Source organism: Onychostoma macrolepis, chromosome 16 (genome assembly GCF_012432095.1).
Source record: "Onychostoma macrolepis isolate SWU-2019 chromosome 16, ASM1243209v1, whole genome shotgun sequence".
Classification (NCBI taxonomy): Eukaryota; Metazoa; Chordata; class Actinopteri; order Cypriniformes; family Cyprinidae; genus Onychostoma; species Onychostoma macrolepis.
The window spans coordinates 19,743,241-19,765,024 of record NC_081170.1 but is presented as its reverse complement, the minus strand read 5'-3'; the positions used below and the strand labels follow the sequence as shown (position 1 = coordinate 19,765,024).

The following is a 21,784-nucleotide window of genomic DNA, read 5'->3' as shown; positions in this document are numbered from 1 at the left end:
TTTTTATGTTTATGTTTTATGTTTTATGATTTGATGTTTTATAATAGGTAAGGCTGGTGTAAACTGGTTAGACTGGGGCCTATAGTAGTGTTTGTAAGGTGAAAGTAACACTTTAGATAAGACTAGGAACTTGAGGTTTTAGTAAAGTATGTAAAGATCAGTGATCTGTTAGGTTAGACTAGTGACTAGAGGCTTTAATTGGTGTTTAAGGATTCCATAAAAGGTTAAACTAGACCAGTCGAAAGTTTTAGTAACGCATGCAATGTTTGAGTAACATGTAACTTGTTATGGTAGAGTAGACTAGTAATAAGGTGGTTCATAGTGGGTGAGGTCTGTGTAAAGTGGTTAGATTAATGATTAGAAGTTACAGTAGTGTAACGGTTTAAGCATGTTACTGTAGGTAAGACTAGTGACCACACAGTAGTGTTCAGTATAGTAACTATGGGTTTCAGTTGTTTGTGTAAGGTTGGAGTAACAAGTTAAAACAGACTGTACAGTTCCTTAGTTGGTAATGTTTGAGTTAACTGGTTAGATAAAATGGTTAAATCAATGCATAAGGATTTCAGTATTGTGTACATTATGAAGGTAACATGTTAAGTTAGACTAGTGACTGGAGTTATCAGTAGTGTATGCAATGTAGAGTTAGTTTAAAGTATGGATTAGTAATATGTGAATAATCGGTTATATTTACCAAAGGTTCCAGTTGTGTGCATTAGGTTTGAGTAATACGTTAAATTAGAGAATAGAGTAGTGGACAGTATGTGGGATGAAAGTAAGATGTTAGGTTAGACTAGTAGAGTGTCTGTAATGTGTTACGCTAGACCAGTCACTAAATGTTTCAGTAATGCATGCAAGGTTTGAGTAACATGTAACTTGTTAGGTTAAAGTAGTAATAATATGGTTCAATAGTGGTGTGCGTAAAGTTGAAATAACAAATTAGATTAGACTATACAGTTCATTAGCGGGTAATGTTTGAGTAAACTGGTAAGATAAAATGGTTAAATTAATATATAGAGAATTCAGTATTGCTTTAACCAGTTAATCAGTGGTAGGTATGATATCAGTAATGGGTTTATTAAAGTAGTGCATGTAAATTATGAATAATCTGTTATATTTACTAGAGGTTTCAATAGTGTGCAGCATCATGGCACGTCAAGCCAACAGTCGGTCGTCGTTAAGCGTCTGTCGGCCTAGTTTTTGCAGTGTGTTCTAGACACTTGGCAGTTGACCGATTTCACAGAAAATCACATGAAGTATTATGGGCACAGACTCTGATTTTTTTAGATTCAGAATTGTTCCATCCAGTCAGAAGAGATTAAACATATTTGATATTTTGAGCTGATTTTAGAACACATTGTTTTCATCTGTCATGCATCTCCTAGCAACAAGGCACATGTTTCTACGTACGTTTGTTGCGTTCAGAATGATTTGAAAGTCTGGTAGTGTTTTTTCAGCAAGTGTGTTTTAAACACGTTAGACTAATAACTAGAGGTTTTAATAGTGTGTGTTGTGTTTGTAGGTTACACAGTAGTATGTATTTAATGCAGTTCAAGCTGTGAAGGGGGTTGGCTTGAGAAGTGTGAGTGGGTTTGCGTAAAATAGATTAATTGTTAATACAGAAGATGGGGCTTCAGGCATGAATATATCTGCAGGAAAATAGGCCAAGAGCTCCTCCTCTATCTTACCATAGTTGTAAGGATGTACTTGTAAAACGCTGATGTCATTCCCAACTCTGACGCCTAAAAAGAAAGGCAAGAGGAAGGAGACAATGAACACGTTTCAATGTGTGCGAATGAGAGAGCTGCATGGAAAAGCAGAACATTGTATAATACAGTCCTTCAGCAGCATTATGATATTTAAAGCATCTATACATTAAAATGCAGGTATACAGAACAAAGCTGAATTACGGGGTGATGAGAGAATGAGAGATTGAAGTGGGCGAGGAAAGGAGAATGAATGAATGTGAAATGAGCCAAAGCAACAGCATTTAGATAATGTGACTGTATGCTTACCTTTTTCAGTATAAGGTAAGATATAGATGCATTAGCATCAATAATGATTGTAGCTATTTTGTCATCACGAATCTCCTTTAGTAACGGCGTGGGGTCAAGGTTGTCATCCAGCATCCTGATTGACAGCGTCTCTCGAGAGATCAGAAACCGCCTTATCAGCTCCTCCAGTCTCAGCAGACCTGCGGGGAGCAAAGCGAGTTGTTGGCCGAAAGCATATGGACACTCAAACACCCGACTGGAATTGAAAGGGGCCAAACCGGGCTTCATGTAGTGTACCTGAGATGGTTTGTGTCTGAGGTTGTTTGTAAACAGCATGCATCTGTCCGTTTGCAATGCTGCTGTGAAGAAAGTGAGTCGGTGGCAACACAAAGCCCAGTGAAAATGTAAATAACTAGCTGCGCTCTCAAGGGAGCCTGCATGCACAGAAAGAGCCAGTAAAGCCAGTGCCAAACTTTAATTAGCTTGAGGGAGGAGAGAAATCAATGCTCTCCACACTCTCATTCTCTCTCCCATTCTCTCGCTCTCAATACCTCCCCTTTTTCTGTCTTTCTTTCACTGATTTCTCTCGTTCATTCTGATTTTCAGCCTCTCTGTTTGCTTCATTCTACTAAATTTGTCTCTTTCTTGATATTTCACTTTCTTATTCCCACAGCTGCGTTATAAAGTGAACTCAGATCTTCTGTTTTCCACCAGAGACCAGCGCTGTGACACACCGAAACAAACATTATCAGACCCAGACCAGCCTTGTGCTTAATGACTCATGTGTGACAGTGACTAGAGCTCTGTTCCAAAACCTAGCGAGCAGCCAGCATTGTAGGACATCGTAGGCACGTTCCAGACACAAAACCCATTTCAAAAGGTAGGCATTTTATTTATGAGATGCATAAATTATAGCAGCGAGAAGGTAATCCCAGAATGCACTCCACCAAGTTCAAAGAAGAAATGCATGCAGAATTGAGGTTTTATTTTTTAGTGAAAAATTAAATGGTAGACTAGGCAAGATACTTTTGTTTCATTAAACACTGACTATTTTAATGCAATATTTGGGTGTACTATACTATAATTTTATGTTTAAAAAGGTTTTTCTAGGTGTGGTCACATAGTTTGTTAAACGTCTACAGTGGTGAACAAAAACTAAACCAATTATATATATTTGCACAAAGAGGAGAAGAAAAATCCACAATAGTGTTTCCATGACATGAAATGAAAGAAGAAGAAATTGATTACAAGATCTCATATTTGCCATAAATCCCTCAGCCATTAGAAACACTCATGCAACAATGTTAAGTTTTCTGTAATTTAATGACAAGGTAATAAAACAAAACGTATACTGTTACAAATGTATAATAATAATTTAAAAAATAATAAATAAAATGGTAACTCTTTACTTAAAGCCTTTATGTATAGTGCATTATAAAAGTAGTTTTAATGTATTAATTATGCCTTGTAATGCACCTTATAATGCATTGTACAGTCTCATGAATAATTGTAACCACAGTTAACACATAACACTTGTCAATTCATTGTTACACTATGCATTTTAAATTCAGTTATAATTATTTACAACAAGATATTGTCAGTCCTCTGTCGTGTCTGTCATGTGTCCCCGCCTCTTGTTTCCATATTTGGTCATGTTCCTGTCCTTGTTAAGTGTGATTATTAGTTAAGTCTTGTCCAGCCGTGTTTCGTCTAATTATCAGTGATTGTCATGTGTATTTAGTTCCTGCCTGTTCAGTTAGTTTTCGTCTGGTCTACTCTTTATTCCCCGGTGTTCCTGTCTGTGTGAACCTTGCCTTGTCTTGCCCTGTCCTGATGTCCTCATTAAAGACTATTATTTTGAAGTTTATCCTCGTCTCCGTGTTCCTCGTTCATCCCTGCTGTGTGCACCGTGACAGATATAATGTAATACAATGCACATTATGAATAATTATAATGCATTATACCCTTTAAAGAAGGCTTTAAGTAAAGTGTTATCAATAAAATCTTACACAGTTGAAAGTTGGTCAACACAGAATTTGCATGACTAACTTCAGCTCAGTGCAAAATCTGTGTGGAAATCTTTGGCCCCCACACAAAACTCCAAATTCATACGGATTCTAATTAAAATAACTGGATTTCACCCACAAAAATTCACCAAACACCGGTAAATGCTGATGTCAAACTCTACTGAAATCAATTGTGTGGCGCACTATTTGAGCTACTGCTGATAATTCTCCAATTCAGTCACTCACTGCTTTTGGTAACACTTTAGTATAGGGACCAGTTCTCACTGTTAACTAGTTTCTTAATAGCATGCCTATTATTAACATATTGGCTGTTTATTAGTACTTATAAAGCACATATTCTGCATGACCATATTCTACATCCCTAATCCTACCCAATTCCTATACCTATGACAACTACCTTAACAAACCATTAACAAGCAGCAAATTAGAGTTTATTGAGGCAAAAGTTGTAATTAATGGCTTTTTAATAGCGAGAACTGGACCTTAAAATAAAGTGTGACCCTGTTTTTCTGTTGTTTATCCATGTAAACATGCTAGATGGTCATGGCCATGTTTGACCATTGTGCTCGTGTCTTGCACCTTTTGCAGCGACACATTGTTTTAAAATCGTCTTTAGAGTAGTCAAACTTTTTTAAAAATGCATGTCCATACCTTGCAGTTTTTTTTTTCTTTTCGTTTCACTGCCCTGCATCTAGTGTTTTTAAATCTGTATGAATCACTTCTTCGTATTCTATTATGCAAAGTATAGACAACAAGGCAGCTGGCTTAGTTTTGGAACATATGTCTGCAGTGGATAAAAATCATGGTTAAATTCTGTTTAAAAGATAAGCTTTATAAAAAGGAATGACTTAGAATGTGTTTACGCAGCTGTTTAGATGTTCCTTTCAGTCTGACAGACAAGAGGTCGCCAGAGAAAAAAACTGTTGAAGCTTACACAAAGTGTGTGGCATCAGATGACAGTTTCATAAATTAAAGGCAATGAGGTTCACCACAGAATCACTGCACACAACACACATGAAAACATTTGTTTCAAAACAGGCTTGCGAAATTGCTTTCTATCTGTTTAACAAGAAGCTGTAGCGCAGCGGCGAGCCTCTCTCCATCTCTTGCCACCATTTTAAATGAGCTTGATGAGTGGCAAGTTGCACCTACTCTGCTGCCATAGCAACCATAGTGCAGCCAACTGGGTCAGAGCTGAGCGTTATGTAGCGATGCCCTCTCTAACACACATGAACGTCCAAAAGCACAAACACACACACAGCCACACACTCTGCATACGTGCTGATGTCTCACACATTAACACGCGCAGCATGGGGGAGATTTATTCTCAGATTACATGAACGTTATGTTGTCCAGTGACATGCTGCGTAATTGCCCAGCAGTATGTTTTATTGGCACAGATACCTATTACAACAAAGTAATTGTTAGCGCTTGCAGTAAGAAAGCACTGCAGTGTCATTATCAGAGTCTGTTCTCCAGAACTTCTGTAATTCCATCTCTCTCATAAGCCTTGAATACATATTGTAATTTGAGTGTTTGCTGAGAGAAGATGATTGATTGGGCGGATGGAGTTGAGGAAATCAATTTAAACGTTTTCTGGAACAGTGGAATTATTGTGCATCTTTAGAAAGATGCACCTTCTTCTGAAGACTTCAACACTAACTTATAATTATAAGTATTCTATGCTAAAAAAGCGTGTGTTGCTCTCCCTGTAGAATCATTTTACATATTCAAGCTTGAAGGAAGACCAGACCAGCTGATGAGCAGAGCAGAGGTCTCGGACTCACATTCGGCCTTAGCGCAGACCAGACTAGCCGATGGGTAGCTGAAGGAGCGTAGGATGGCTCCGATGGCAAGGCTCAGATCCTCATTGCTAGGATACAGAGTCACAGACGCAAAGCGCAGGTAAGGAAGCCGTGGAGTCTCTTCCGGACCAATTTTGACATGCGGAATCTGAGGGAGAGCGGTTTGAAGAACAAAAGGAAAGAGATTATCGTTAGCGAATGTACACAAAATAAGTAAACTTGGAATATTTAAATGAAGCTCACCTCCTTTTCCCCACAGATGTGACTGACTATGGAGCCAGAGGCAGGGCTGGAGGCGGGGCCAATCACTGAGACCACGCCCTTCGGTAGGATCTGGCACACTAAAAAGACAGACAAAAAAAGTAGAGCATTTCATTCCTCATAACCACTCTGTTTGCCTTTCTGAGTCACTGTATGCTGTACTGCTTGACTTCAAAGTTTTTTTGTGTTGAGGGATGTGTGTGTGTAGTTTTTAATGTATGACTCACTAGTATCTGTAGTCTCATACTGAGAGTCTTTCTGGAGTTCAAATATGTCGACCTCCACGCGAGCGCGAGCCGGGCCCTCCATCACACTGTTGATGTTCTCGCGTGCTAACGCTAAAGCTAACCGCTCCCCACGCCCACAGACAGAGCTGTCATCCAAAATTGCCGCTAACAGAGGAGAGAATGAGAGAGAGACAGACAGATATTGTAGAGAGAAATATGTGTACAAATAATATAAATGTAATTTATAAAACGGTTAGTTCCAGTCCTCGATTGTGATTGGTCAGCAGCTGTGTTTTATTCACAATAAAGCACAGCTATGACCGCTACACCCAACAGTTCTGGGTATCACCAAAGTCCCTTTAAGGCAAGTCATGTTTGAAACGCCTCTCAGGCATGAAAGTGCAGCTCCCATCACTTTGAATGGGGAAACATAAAATTCTCCCAAAGTGTTCACTAACCTTACGATTAAATTTCGTATTTGAAATCACCAATAAAATCTGACAACAACTGTCTTATAAATGTTGTTTATTTTGCTCAAATAGCATTAAGAAAAGCGTATTTCTCAGGCTAGACCCGCCAGTGTGCATGTGCAGTCCTGAGTGCGCGTCTCTTTCATTCAGAAGGCGGGGCTTCCTACGATTGAGCGGCCATATTAAGCGTTGCATTTTTCCCCATTCAAAACTATACGAGTGACACGTCTTGGGTATTCTATAGTCTTTGGTATCACTCATATCAGTAGTATCACTGCACAACACCATTAGCAACCACCCTTAGCAAGATAAACAATAAATAATATAGCATCAAAACTGTTCCATGTATTATGTATTTCAGCAAAATTAACTTAAAATGCATCATTCATCTTTAATTTTGAGACCTTGCCCTTCCCCCGTCAAAAAAAATAACCTCTTCTCTAAATCTGGAATCTGAGGGTGCAAAAAAAAAATCTAAATACTGAGAAAATCACCTTTAAAGTTGTCTAAATGAAATTCTTAGCTATGCATATTACTGATCAAAAATTAAGTTTTGATATATTTACGGTAGGAAATTCACTAAATATCTTCATGGAAAATGATCTTTACTTAATATCCTAATAGTATTTTTGGCTATTGCTACAAATATACCCCAGCGACTTGAGACTGGTTTTGTGGTCCAGGGTCACATATGTCCATTAATTTACACTGTAATGATGATTACAAACTCGCGCTTGTCTGGGAATCAGTCAGTTGTAAACTAAAAGACGGAAAACAGACATTTTCTCATGCTAAGAGATAATCAGATGTATGTGTGTATGAGAAAATATCATACATGGTGTTAACAAAAATAAATGGCTCAGCGGATGAGAAGAGTTCCTATTCTCTGTTTTTATTTGAGCTCCAAAGGACATTAAAACATTCTCTTGCCGTTTACTGTTGCTGCCAGGAGCTATTTTTTAGAGGAAGGACAGAATTTAACAAACTATCAATACATATCAATACATACATTTTTGGTTTAATTTTTTTTTATTTTGTGGTAACCATTTTATAAAAGCAATAATGTACTCGAGGTGTGCTGTACTTTGAATAAGTCACAGCTGAAGGGGTTGCAGCACTCAACGTGACTTATTCACAATATAGCACGGCCTCCCGTACCTTACTGCTTACAATATAACAACCCTTTAATATTTGAAATTACTCTTAAAAGAACAGTCTACCACGTCCAATAATAATAAAGTCAGTAATAAAGTAAATAATAAAGATTATTTATAATGATTCTGAATTTCCATAGCGTATCTAATAGGATCTTCTGTAATAAAGTAGTTATTATTAGTGGTTCTCAAATGGTGAGACAAAACCCAAAATTGTGTTGCAGGTTTGTTCTGATAGATTTAGAGGTCAGCTGGAAAAAAATATTCTAAATGCAAATAATAAAATTCAACTAACAATGTACATTACTGTTCAAAAATTCAGAGTAATTATTTGAGTTGTTCTTGAATGTTGATTTGCAGTTCATCTAGTTTCTCCTTGTTGTACTGGTTTCAATTTCTTTCTCACATTCAAGGATTGATATTTATATAGATGAGGATTCCTTAGAAGCATGTTCAATAATCAACAGCATCAAGTCAAGTTAACAATGGTTTAATATTTTATATTTTATATAAGTAAAGAGGAATTACATGAATTTACAGCATTTCTAAATTCTTGGTTTAATTCTATTACATTTTCAGTTGAAAAAGATTTGTCATCTATTCATTTTTTAGATGTATCGATATCTTGAATAAAGTCTCATCCACTTTCCTTTAAGCCACTTATATAGACTAAGACAAATTTGTGATACAGAAGAGGAATTTGATAAACATTCTGAAAGTCATCGTTTCGTTTCAAGAGGATATGCACTAAATCCATTTGGATTCAGGAAGCATTTGACAAAGTAAAGAAATCAAGGAGAATTCAGTTATTAAAAAATGACCAAGATAAAAAAAACAATCACTTTCAATTAATTACATTCTCACTTATACAAAGAATAGTCATCAAATCAAATCTATTGAGAATAAATACTGGTTTATTTTAACTTCAGATCCCTTATTAAAAGAGGTTTTCAAATGTCCTCCGATGTTCACTTATAAAATGTCTCATAATTTGGCGAATACGTTAGTTCAGATGAGACGTGGTACGAGATGACAAAAAAAGCATACATACAAGGTTGTTTTCCATGTCGAAATTGTGCGTCATGTTCTTCAGTGTTGCAATGTATAAACTACGCGTCTTTCCACAAAAAAGGTGTATCAGAATAAATCTTCCATAACATGTTCTACTAAAAACATTATTTATTTACTTCGGTGCTCTTGTCCATTGATGTATGTTGGAAGGACATCAAGGTCACTAAGAATAAGAGTGAGTGAACATAAATCAGCTATTTGAAGACATTTTATTGATTGTAACCATGATATAGAACAATGTATAGGCACTGAAGAAGTGAAAGTTTCTCACCTTGGTGGAGATATTGACAAAAAAACTCTTATAAAGAGAAGCATTCTAGATGTTTTATTTAAAGACAATGTCACCTTCAGGTTTGAATGAGGATTTTGACCTTTCATGTTTTTGTTGTTGTTGTTGTTGTTGTTTTGTTTTTGTTTTGTTTGTTTTTTTTTGGGGGGGGGGGTACAATGTTTATGAACGGATTGATTGATTAATTATAATCACCCGATGTGTGTCGTCTGTTATATGATCACTGAGAAAAAGAATTGTCACACTGACAAAGGCAGATAGCCGAAATATTTGTCCATTTTATCGCCTGCTTTGATTCTAATAAAATACTGATAATGACTGCAGACTTTATAATGCTTGTCAACCACATGACAAAAGTCCAAATGTGTGCGACTTACCCATCCGTACGGATGACAGAATGGAGGTCTGGCTCAGGGAAGAAGGCGGCATGGTAACCACGGTGACTAACAGGAAGCGGAAGTAAATCGACAGCAGGAGCGCTGGCAGTTCCGGCATCTTCTACCGCTCCTCATGGAGATGCCTTCTGCTGCCTATAGCACCCCCTAGATGAACAGAAATGAGATGAACTTTGTTATACATAAGCACTTACAGATTTCCATCAGTTCTGTCTAGACTACAAAAACATCTATTGTACATTTATTGTGCACACGTTGACCTTATATGACAACTTGCCCCGGTAGTGCATAAAACAATTCATCAAGCAACCAATATATAAAAGGTAACTAAAATATCAAAGCACAGTTTTGGGCATGTTTTTTTTTTATTAAATGTTTCCTTGTCCTGAGAACACAGTTCAACCTTTGCCTGAATTTATATGCCAGGGTGGCTTTATTGTGTTCAGTTGATTAATACAACAGATATTACAAAATAAATAATGAAACTGACATTTTAGTTTGAATAATAAAATTCACAAATTACTTTTAAGACGATTTTGAATTAGATATTGGAAACTAAGCTACAAACCTATTGCTAGGCAAACAATAATATTTTTAATATAACTTCTGACTCCACCACCTAGTTACTAAGACAAAAACTTGTGACAACTTGCCCCACTCTGCCCTATATCATCACATCTAATGTTCAAAAGTTTGGGGCCAGTATAAATTTAGTTTTTTTGTTTTTTTTGGAAAAAAGTCTGTAATGCTCACCAAGGTTGCATTTAAAAACAATAAACTGTGACATATATTATTACAATTTTAAATAACTTTTCCATTTTATTTTGAAATATTTAAAATATTTAATTTGTAAGTATTTAAAAATGCAATTTATTCATGAGATGGAAAAAGTTAAATTTTAACCATTCTTCTAAAATCATTCTAATATGCTCAAATAAATAAATAATCAACGTAGAAAACATTGATCTTCTTAATATTTTTAGATATCAGTTAGAACATAGAAATGCGATACATTTTTTCAAGATTCTCGGATGAATATCAAGTTCAAAAGAACAGCATTTATTTGAAACAAATCTTTTGCAACATAAATATCTTGCACGTGTGAAATACTGTCACTTTGTAATTATGCATTCAATTTAATGCATTCTTGCTGAATAAAAGTATTACATTACAAATAAATAAACAAAATAAAATCTTACCGACCCCAATATTTTGAACGGTAGTGTACTGCTGTTGCTGTAACCCTGTGAAACGGTACTTTAAAGTTTACTGAAAAACACACTACCGCTCAGTTAGTTTTACTGCAACATTACGCACAGTTCGGTGTTATAATGGAGTGGACAGCGATGTGCGAAGCATCGTCACGACTTAGGGAATGATGACAGTTTGCTGACGCAGGTCACGACCGTGTCACGCACGTCCCTAACAGCAGCACAGGGAAATCACACAGACATACAAACACCTGATGTGCAGTATCCCACACACACACACACACACACACACAACTCACAGCAATCTCTGTGAACTCTGACCTAACAGGATTTATTTGACCACAGGGAAGAAATAATGGATGTACTTCTCCTCCCAGTTTCATTGTTCATCTCTCCACCCCCTCTTTCTTTCTTTCTCTCAGTCACTTTGGATGTGTCAGCAGGGCACGAAAAGTGAGAAAGAGAGGAAATGAAAAGACAGCGTGTGTATACAGAATTGAGGAAGCCATTATTGTTCCACTGTAATTATTGCAGGCAAATACTAATGACCAGTGTTGCAAATATAAATCTAAAGTTCACACCCGCTGTTTTGCATATGCGCACGCCTGAATGAAGCGATACTTGGCAGTCGGCAAGTAAACTGTAAAATCTAAATTATTTAGGGGAGAGGGTGGAAAGAGGCAACCAGAAATGTGGAGAGGGGGACTGAAATAAAAAGCAGGGTAACGAAAGGAGAACAAAGAAAAAAGAGAATGAAAGACTGAGAGAAAAGGAGACATTGAGAGAGAATATGCTTGAAGAGGGAGCCCTCGGGGAAAGGGAGGAGTAGATAGCAGCCGCTTCATTTGTTTCTTCTTCATCTTTGTAAGTAAGAAGTGAATCTGACAGTTATAATAATAGCAGAGTGATTCATTCTCCTTAATTGATTTGGATTGTGAAATGAGAGTGCTGGATGCAAGCATTGCCAGTACCGGTTGATACAGACACATTAAGATGTCACCAGGCTTCTGTGAGACGAAGAGGAAGCATCGAGGAAGCCTTTTGCCTTCTTATCTTCGCCTTTTCCACTTGTGGAAAGATTCCAGAGCGGAGGCAGGAAAAGACACCCGTCATGTGTCCCTCCTGGCACTCCATGGGCCGAGAGCACAAGAGCTTAATAAAACCATCAAAAGCCCTCTTCATCAGGGGTCTGAAATCATCAGCGAATGCAAACACACACTGGCGTGCTGAGGGGCAATTCACTAAGAATGAATTGCACTCAACGACGGCGCTTTTTATTTGCACACGCTATCTGTGTGATTCACTAAAGTAAATATAGAAATCTGTTCAAGCCACAAATGCTCATACAGGCTTCTTGCGGGTCGATTCAGAGGGCTCGGATGCGGAGGATACAGCAAACTACTACAATCTGTCACACTTTACTGAAACTGTAAAACAGCCCTCTCTACAACAACACTGTATCACTGTCAAAAAACTATTTATGTTAACTGAAATAAAAAGAAAACAGCTGTAACTGAAGCAATACCAAAATATCTAACATTTAGGTGCATGTCCACTTTAGTAAATGTAGCTTTATGGTACTAACAGGCACATTTTAGATGTAAATAAGAGGTGTTCTTTTGAAATGGTGCTGCTGCAGTGAGAGCTACTATACCAATTTTTTTTTTTTTCTAAAAGTGTAACATAACAAAATTGAAACTATACTAATATACATGTTCATGATTCTTTATAGCCTACATAAAGTTTGAAATCTTCACAACTTGCCTGCTTTAAACATAAAACACTATCACTAGTCTATATCACTAGTTTATATATAAAACTATAATGTACTGGAGAAATTTAACTTATGCCATGGTCTGTCTGAATACTCGATTCTGATTGGCTGGCAAGTGTTGATTAAATTCGTTGAACTGCACAGGTAGTTCCAGGTCAGTTTAATCATGTTCTATATTAATGCGCTTCCTATAAACATTGGTAACCATAGTAACATACAGTTACATTTGAATAGTAATACAGACGAAAATAACAGTCATTTTTATCGTTCTAGTCAAATATTGCAGCGCAAATATTATTAACATCTTTAATATGTGAATGCTGGCAAATGACCACGGCATAAGCGGGATAAATCAACAGCTAGCTGTGCATTAAACGATTTGAATGCACGACATTTATCCCTTACTTGGTTAACATCAGTTAGTACATTAGGTGGCCAAAATTATTAGAACACTAGTATTTTCACCAGCTAGAAATGGTTTTAGGTCAGTTAATTCTATCTTTTGCTGTAGTGTGTCAGTAGGAAATATCAGTTTACATTTCCAAACATTCATTTTGCCATTAATTGTAATAATGCAGTGAGATTTTTGTCTGACAACAGTCAGCCAGTGCTCCACATCATCTCATCATCATCAGTCTGTCTGGAATGACGTGAAGAAACTGAACAAACTGAGACAGAATAAATCCACAAGAACTGTGGCAGCGTCTCCAATATGCTTCAAGAAACCTACCTGCAAAGCTACAGTACTGTTAAAACTTTTGGGCACATTTTGGGAACACTGGTCTGTCGATAGCTCAATAGCTTGATAGCTAGCTAGCTAGCTAGATAGATAGATAGATAGATAGAGTAATTTGATAGTCAAAGTATTTGCACAAATGATACTTTTCCATCACCATTTTCACTGTCAAAAACACATACTACTGTGACTGAAGTCCACTGCATCCTATCCGCAGCCTCCCCCACAACATGTTTGACGTGTTTTGTGATGATCAAAGATAGCTAGCACTGTAATAGAGCCATATATGTTTGAGCTCAAAAACCAACTCTGTATATCTGTTTCAGCATGCTAATTCATCAGGAGCGATAAAATCTATTATCTGTGTATATATTTCTAAACCTATTATTATAACTTCTTGTCAGACTGCTATAATTAATTGACATTTAGAAAAAATGGCAACATGTTGAGAATAATAAGAACAAGGTCCTTTGTGATGTTAGATGAACAAATGAAAAACATTCCAATTCAATCGCTCAGGCATGTCGTTAAAAATAAACGTCAGCCAATAGTTTGATCTTTTAGAAGGGTATGCATAGTTTTTGAGGTGCTTGTCTACATCCAGGGACAAAACAACGTGGATGGTCTTAAAATCTCTCCCTCACAGCTGTATAGTACTTGTGATTGATGGACATACAGTACATGATTTTCCTTAAATCAAACAATAAAATTCTGTTTATCATATAAAGTGACTGCATCTTTTTACAAGACTTGGAATAAACCCCTTGATTCATATGGATTCATTTTACAATGCCTTTATGAATTTTTTGTATCTTCTAAGTTTTGGTTCCCCGGTCTTTCAATAGAGGGACAGAAACCGCTCAGATTTCCTTAACAATGTCTTTAATTTGTGATAATCAAAGTGTTGTGGGTTTGGAACAGTATATGAGGGTGACAGATGATGACATTTTATTTATTTTTTTCCATTTTTGGGGAATGTAGATGATATTCATGACATCACGACGGGATATTTCAAATCTTGTGTTTCAGAAATAAACTGGAGAGGTTAGCACTGAGGTATCATCCTGAGGCAGGATGTTTGTACCGCAAAGTAACTTCTTATACGTGTAATTATCAAAGACATTTACATTTACACCCGTTTAATGTAAATATGGTGCAGTGCAATTTAAGCACATTTAGAGCTTGGTTAAACTACACTGGCAGATGGTTAGGAAATAAGAAGTGGGGTTTTGTGCTGAAATACCACATTCAGGCTTCCTGAGTCTTCTCTCAATGGGCAAATCAGTCAGAAACAGCTTGTCTGCCTAATTCTCTCCATCTCTTCTTCTGTCAGTTGATTCAGTGTACTTCTGCTCTCCTCTGACAATCTTTCAGCGCTTTGAGCCTCTTACTTTGTCCTTAACCCAGCCTGTAACATACACACATGCACTCTCTCACTTATACAAAGAGAAAATCCACCAGCTTGACAGTCGATCCTTCCTTTTTCTTGCCTCCTTCTGATCCTACATGTCTCTTTGCATTTCCACCAACCTCTCTCACAGTTTCACACACATTTCCATGCTTTTGAAATGGGGGGGGGATGTTTCCACTAGCTGTCCTTTTTGACAACATGGGTCACTGATGCTGTTCACACGTAACACACAAACACCAGTCCATGTGTGTTTTGACAGATCTGCTCTTCCACATTGACAAGGCCTGCCCTGAGGTGCAGCACAAACATCTGTGTCAAATCCAGATTCGTCACAGACACACGCGCACACGGATGAACGGATGGACGAGTGATCGGCGCAGGCCTTGGACTTTGTTCACAGGATGCTGACTTACCTCACAGCAGAAAGCAATTCGTCTCTCTGCCCACTCACAGATAAACACCATGCAATTAAGAACCTAACAGTCGTGATCACGCCAGTAACAGACCAGTGTTTTGGCAGGATTTGAAAGATGCAGGTGTGGTCGGTCACTGCTGAATATTTGATGGTGTTTTAACACTTTTGGGCCGGTACATTGTAAATACGTGATAAGATATGAAGATGAAAGGCTTATACCGATGTGAAATCTTGTTCTTTGTGTCAGATGAATGATTTAACCGACCCTGCTGTGCCAACAGATTTAAATGAGAGCATTTCAGCTGTACGGCTCTTCAGCATTCCCTTTGGCAGAGTAAACAAACACGATGATTCCTCATGCATGACGTCTGCAGACGCTCTCGGGAGCCGCGGCACTTTCAGGCTCCTGAGTTTAGATGGGCGTGCAAGGTGAGGACCGCTGTAAACACGTGTAAAGCGTAGCATAATGATAAAAGACACGGACGCAAACAACTGTGTTTTCAAGCCTGCAGTTTACAAAACAATGTTAGCAAATCTGGTGATGAATATGCACACTTCATTACGAAACAAACACATACTGTAGGATCTAAAGAGCACATATCCATTCAAACCAAATGGATACTTGCCATGTTAGAGCCATGTGGATTTCAAATGCAACTTTTAACAAAAAAAAAAAAAAAAAAAAAAAAAAAGAGTATGTTTGTCTAAATAACTGTGGCATAAATCATCCATTCACATGTCTAAATGTGGTCACACTTCATTAGCTTCAAACTGAAAGTGCTGTCATCAGCTACCCACACTCTTGTCATTTGAAACTTTTAACTTTCAAACTTTTTCTCATGGAATATAATGATGTGGTTGTGCAACATTCAGACATAAATAGAGAACAGATACAGAACTGAAATTCAAATTTAAATGTAAGGAAGTACAATTAAAATGAACTGAAATTAAAAAAAAACTCCAGAAAACTGCAATGGGGTGTATATTGGTAAAGTGGGACGCTTTTGGAAATTTTACTTCTCCTTGCACTAAAGTCAAACTTTGAATAATGTTTTTGTCTTAAAGTTTAAAGAAGTTTAAAAAGTCTTGGAGTCTGAAGTTATAGGCAAAAAACTGACAGATATGTTTGAAATGTCAATAACTTTTTACATAGAAATGACTATAGGGTGGAAGAACACATAATTCCCTAGAATGTCATTATTTGTTAAATTAATCCGAACTGTAAATTGCGGACTGTGAACTTTTAATTCCAATTCAACTCCATGTGGGATGTGGACAATTTCAATTCCAACTTATTAATTAAAATTGAACCAATTCTTAAATTTAGAATTTTGCTGAACCACCGACTGTCAAGCGCAGTTGTGTTTTTGTATGTTTAAGAAAAACTGTTAGGGCTGGATTATAACTTAACTACTTTCTTTGGTTATGTCTTACCTTGCCTTGGGCACCAAGTGAGCCAGAACTGCCACTGGTGCCACCTCAAATACATATCAAAAACATCAAAAATAGGTGCATGATGTGCCTGTCAGTATGTTCGAGCAGTAACTGTCAGTGTGTTTCAACGGATTACACTCAACCTTTACAATCACCAGTAATATTAATTCATGTGAACTCTTTATTAGACATTAGGCTTTAGAGAAAAGGCCACTTATTGCTTGTTGAAGATGAAGTTAAGTCGCAGCTCAACCAATGGTTTCTATGATACGTTGTGACATTCATTCTCTCTCCTGCTCTCTCTATCACACACACGCTCACACACATATTGACACCAACATTAAATGAGTCAGATGACATTTGCTCTATCCATCCCTTTCTCTCATAGCCAGATTATGCTGCCGTGGCAACAGGGTGAGATGGGAAGGAAAAGAGAGAGAGAGAATGCATCTGATATTTCAGGAAGTTAATGTTGGTTTTTCATCTTCTCCTTGTCTCTTACCTTTGAAGTTCATCAGTATGGAAATGGAACACAGTGAATTTTGATCTTTTCACTTGGCATAAAACGAATATGATTACAAGGTTCTTTCCCATTGAGATTATTGTTTGTGCTCCTGACTCGCATTGATATATGATGTTGTGGTTGATTCACCATCTTATTCCATATTACTCTACCGAAAGTCCCTTACGAGACTATGAATTCAATAAGGCAGCGACTGTGTACAAGTGTAAAATAAGACCGATGCTATTTATGCAGTGCGTAAAAAAAGATGCAATTTAAAGCGTCATTCACAAAACATTTGTGCCACTTTTGTATGTGGTATACCATTAATATATTTTACTATTATTCACTAATCACCAGTAATCCAGTTAACCAGCCACAAAATTCAACAAAATAGCACTGCGGCTTGTCTATTTAAATTAAATCATTCTTTCAGACCAAACACGGTGCCTTTCTGCGTAAATTAGGCTTATTATACATTGCACCCACAAATTGTCTGCTGCAATTAACGTCACGCTATTACCGCCCGAGTGATGTTTGTGTACATTTTCTATTGATCACAGAAGCAGTTATTCATGAAATGATGATCAAATGATGCAGATGAGCATTATAACAGGGCATATATCCAAATATCGCCTTACAAATTGTGTTCAGCCCCGATTTTTTGGGGGTTTATGCAGTTACTCAGTTTCTTATAGCGAATCAGGCACTAAAACAATGCAGAGTGAATACCCCCCTCTGAGAGAAAGTTAAAAATACTTTAATTTTATCATTCAGACCTTCGGAAGTTCAGCTTTATCTAGTCAAGTAAATGTTTAGAGTACCAACAGATACGATGTGCATGAACTAATTCCTCTAAATAACTTTTGACCTGTGAGAACTTGAATCTCTCTCTGCTGTACTCACAGACTGAGATGCGCTAAGCCCCGCGGGGATCTCTTCTCAATTAGTCAACACCAAGCTCATCACCTCGTGCGCGCAGACTTTTAAAGCAACTTCACTGCTAAAACAGCTGTTTCAGACAGAATCGGGCCTGCAGGCTTCTTGCTAATTTCTTAGTATATACACTGAGTATTCCTGGAGGTTCAGGGGGCAAACGCGTGGGACACCTGTTAGCAAGCACTACAGAATCTCGTTAAATAAACGAAAGCCTGTTGAAATCCAGTTATCGAGCTCACTGAGGTCTAATTAAGCTTAACTAAACCAGCAGAATCCCAGGTAGAATTGAAGATGACTTATTAAAGCCTGGATATAGTTCCACAGATCTAGCTCTCAAGATATTTACAGCTAAAATGTTTATCAGGCCACCAGCGATGTGTCATTATGGTAATGGGCCATATGCTAAGAGGAAAAACCAAATAAGTGAAAAGACTTGGTATTTATGGAAGCACAAACATTTAATGCGAGATTAGCATGGCCTCGTTTCATAGCTCAGTGAGTCGGGACTAAGGGTTTGAACACATGCATAATGCATGTGTGTATGTGTGGGTGTGTGTGTTGCCTTCCAAAAAAAGTTTCCACCATTCATAACAGATCAGAGGATGATCGCAGAAACTATTAACATACAAATTTCACAGTTTTCTCTTTCATAGTGTTCAAGTGCCACGGCGAGACCTCTGGATTTTTTCTTATTACAACTTTCCAAAAATCTAAATGCCTTCATAATTTATTTTTCTTTGAAGTCTAAACAGTATAAACATGTCAAAAACAGTAATATTTTAGGGGTTTTTGTGACTATTTCCACGATCTATCTTGCTCTAAGAATGAAAAACACCATATTTTGCGACTGTGACTTTAAGAAACGCCCCCTTGACTTGAGAAATGAGTAACAGCACTGAGTGCCGCTGTGCTCCAGTCCTCACACACTGGCTTGCAGGTTTGCTATTGTCAAATATAGTTTCTGACTGCCCCATCCATCAGCCTCTGTGAAAAGCTGTATTACATTGTTAAGTGAACCTTTCACTGTCTAAAAACTACCTGAAATGTGCCGCACAAAATGTTAAGATCAAACTGAAATGATCAAGGATCTTGTCAAAAATAAACACAAAGCTGCTCATTTCTAAGGTTGGGTTCCTTTAGAAGGATCTGCAGAGCAATAGCTACACGTAAACAGGAACAGGTGTTTTTTTAAACCTTTCTCTCATTTTACACTTATTTGTTAGTCTTTTTATTCCACTTTAATATCATCATGACTAGACATAGAAGACTAGTGCCAAAATAAAATGACGGAATAAATGGTCATTTTAAATAAAAATTAAAATGTAAATAAGTAGATCACTCCTAAATGGATGAATTTAATATATAATATGAATATAATATAATATAATATAATATAATATAATATATTATAAATAAATAAATATAAATCAAGAACATTTTTTTTAAAAATTGCCAAATGCTATTGGACAATTTACTTATTGGCACAAACTTGAGAACATGGGAATAAACATAAAAAATAAACTTCAAACTCAACGACCCCTTTAAAAAAAACCTGGATATAAAGCTCTGTAGACAGGACCAGATTCAAGACCCTTTTAATCAAACACACATGGTGGCATATAGGTGATTTATCGTGGGCCCCTCTCCTCCCATTCATTGCGTTTAATCACACGGCCTTACAGCCAAGTATACAATCAATACTCATCACCTGACAGCGTATACACACACAATGCAGAGGATTACGTACAGTGAGAGGAAAATGAGAGCTCGCAAAGCTTTGGGAGGGACGGAAAAGAGTAAGCAGGAGGACAAAATGGGTGCTGTGCCACTGGTTAACCAAGTAATTAAGTGACAGGCGGGAATAAGAGAGTGTAAATCACATCCAGGAGGGAGAACGCGAATGAAAGCGGATAGAGATGAACGTGTGATAGAAAGAGTGAAGAGCGAGTTAGTGTGGAGAGATAGAGAGAGCAGGAGGGTGGAAGAGTGGGTGGAGATGGAGGAGTCTATATATAACTGCAGGGTTATGGAATAAAAGTGAGAGATCATATTGTTGTGTTTGATTACTTAACTCGGACAGCCATGGTAACCAACTAAACAGCACATGAAAAGCACTTTAAATGCGCGCACACATACATGAAACGGTTACCGACGTGCTAACCAACACACAAGAGGGTTCTTCCGAAGCCTGTGCCAACATACACTATAAAAGGAGTAAGAGCAACATCGCGCAAACATCTCTCTGCTTGCCACGCGTCCAAACCGGCAACAAAAATAACACAGACCTCATAGTGCAGAAAAATCTATCAGCCTTTACCCATCTCAAAAAGCCGAGAACGAACCTTCTTTCCCCAGCAGACCAATTCAACTCTCGCTCTCCCTCACTGGAGAACATTTATATAAGTATATGCAGCCGATTCAACTTACAGGAAGCGTATGTGTGTGGCGCACTCGAGATGTGTTACGGTGTGTGATTGTGTGTTTACTCATCCTGTGTAAATCAGCTGGAAGCGAATAAAAGCAGGGTAGTGATGCTCTGTGGGAACAGCAGGGAAGGGTCACAGAAAGGATCTGATGCTTCTTTGTTTGTTAGTCTCTGGTGAGAGACGATAAACAATAAACAACCAGTGTCTGAGCGAACTCCACGCTTCAGGCCCCAGCTGAGGACTGCTATCCTGAGCCGCCTGCAGACCCAGGTAGCCGATACTGAGAAGAAAGCCGAGAATAAAACACATCCAAATGCAGGCAGTGAATGCTTCCAGGAAACATTATTGAGAGACTGAACGTGGCAATGAAATCTGAAAAACATCGAGTTGGCTCTGTTTCTGTGTTATACCTCGATCCTACGGGACTCACGAATGCCAATATAACATTAAAACAAATAAAAATACAACAGCAGCGCTGTTGATTTAAAGGGATAGTTCACCCTAAAATGAAAGTTTGGTCATAATTTACTCACCGTGAGTTCCGAAACTATATGACTGACTTTTTTTTTGTGGAACGTAAAATAAGATAATTTGAGAAATATCTCATAAAATTTTGTCATCAACTTTTTATTATTATTATTTATTTATTTTTTAAACACACAACATCAGAGCATCCATTCAAAAAAAAAACAACAGACATATGATCAATACTTTAAAGAGTTCAGTAAAAAGGGAGAGAGAGAGAGGGAGAGGGAGGGAGGGAAAAAAAACAAAAACAAAACAAGTCATATAATCAAGTATGTTAAAGAAAAAACACTGCCAAGCATCAATAGTAGAGGGATTGGCCCCATTAATTTGCGCTGTTGTACATTCACAAGTCACTATTTTCAGGAGGCTATGGATAGAAATATCTCATACAATTGAAGTCAGTGTTGCTTGGTTGCCAGTGTTCTTTAACAGATAGTGTTCTAAAAAAGAAAGAAAGTCATACAGGTTTAGAACAACATGAGGGTGAGTAAATGATGATAGTTCATCTAAAAATGGACATTCTATCACTTTAAGGCCAGTGAAGTAGTTTTAAACCTGGCTGAAGTATTTCATACCCAAAAACTTGGTTTTCTTATCACTTAACACAGTTGGTGCTCACTAAATAGCAGGGGTTCAAGTATGATGATATCATATACTCATAAATATGCAAATAGAAGCATATAAATGTTAAAGGGGTCATCGGATGCCCATTTTCCAC

General features: G+C 37.4%; 1 protein-coding gene across 6 annotated transcripts in view; it reads right to left on the bottom strand.

The window, feature by feature from the left end:
• The window catches only part of grik5 (glutamate receptor, ionotropic, kainate 5), a 76,836-nt gene that overhangs the window by 16,025 nt on the left and 39,027 nt on the right, over nt 1-21,784 (bottom strand). For all 6 annotated transcript variants that reach the window (XM_058746133.1, XM_058746132.1, XM_058746137.1 and 3 more), the window contains 6 exons: nt 9,673-9,837; nt 6,312-6,476; nt 6,067-6,164; nt 5,806-5,971; nt 2,013-2,191; nt 1,686-1,739 (listed from right to left, as the gene is read on the bottom strand). In XM_058746133.1, the coding sequence (XP_058602116.1) occupies nt 1,686-1,739; nt 2,013-2,191; nt 5,806-5,971; nt 6,067-6,164; nt 6,312-6,476; nt 9,673-9,790 (780 nt within the window). In that variant the 5' untranslated portion in view covers nt 9,791-9,837. The remainder of the gene's footprint in view (nt 1-1,685; nt 1,740-2,012; nt 2,192-5,805; nt 5,972-6,066; nt 6,165-6,311; nt 6,477-9,672; nt 9,838-21,784) is intronic.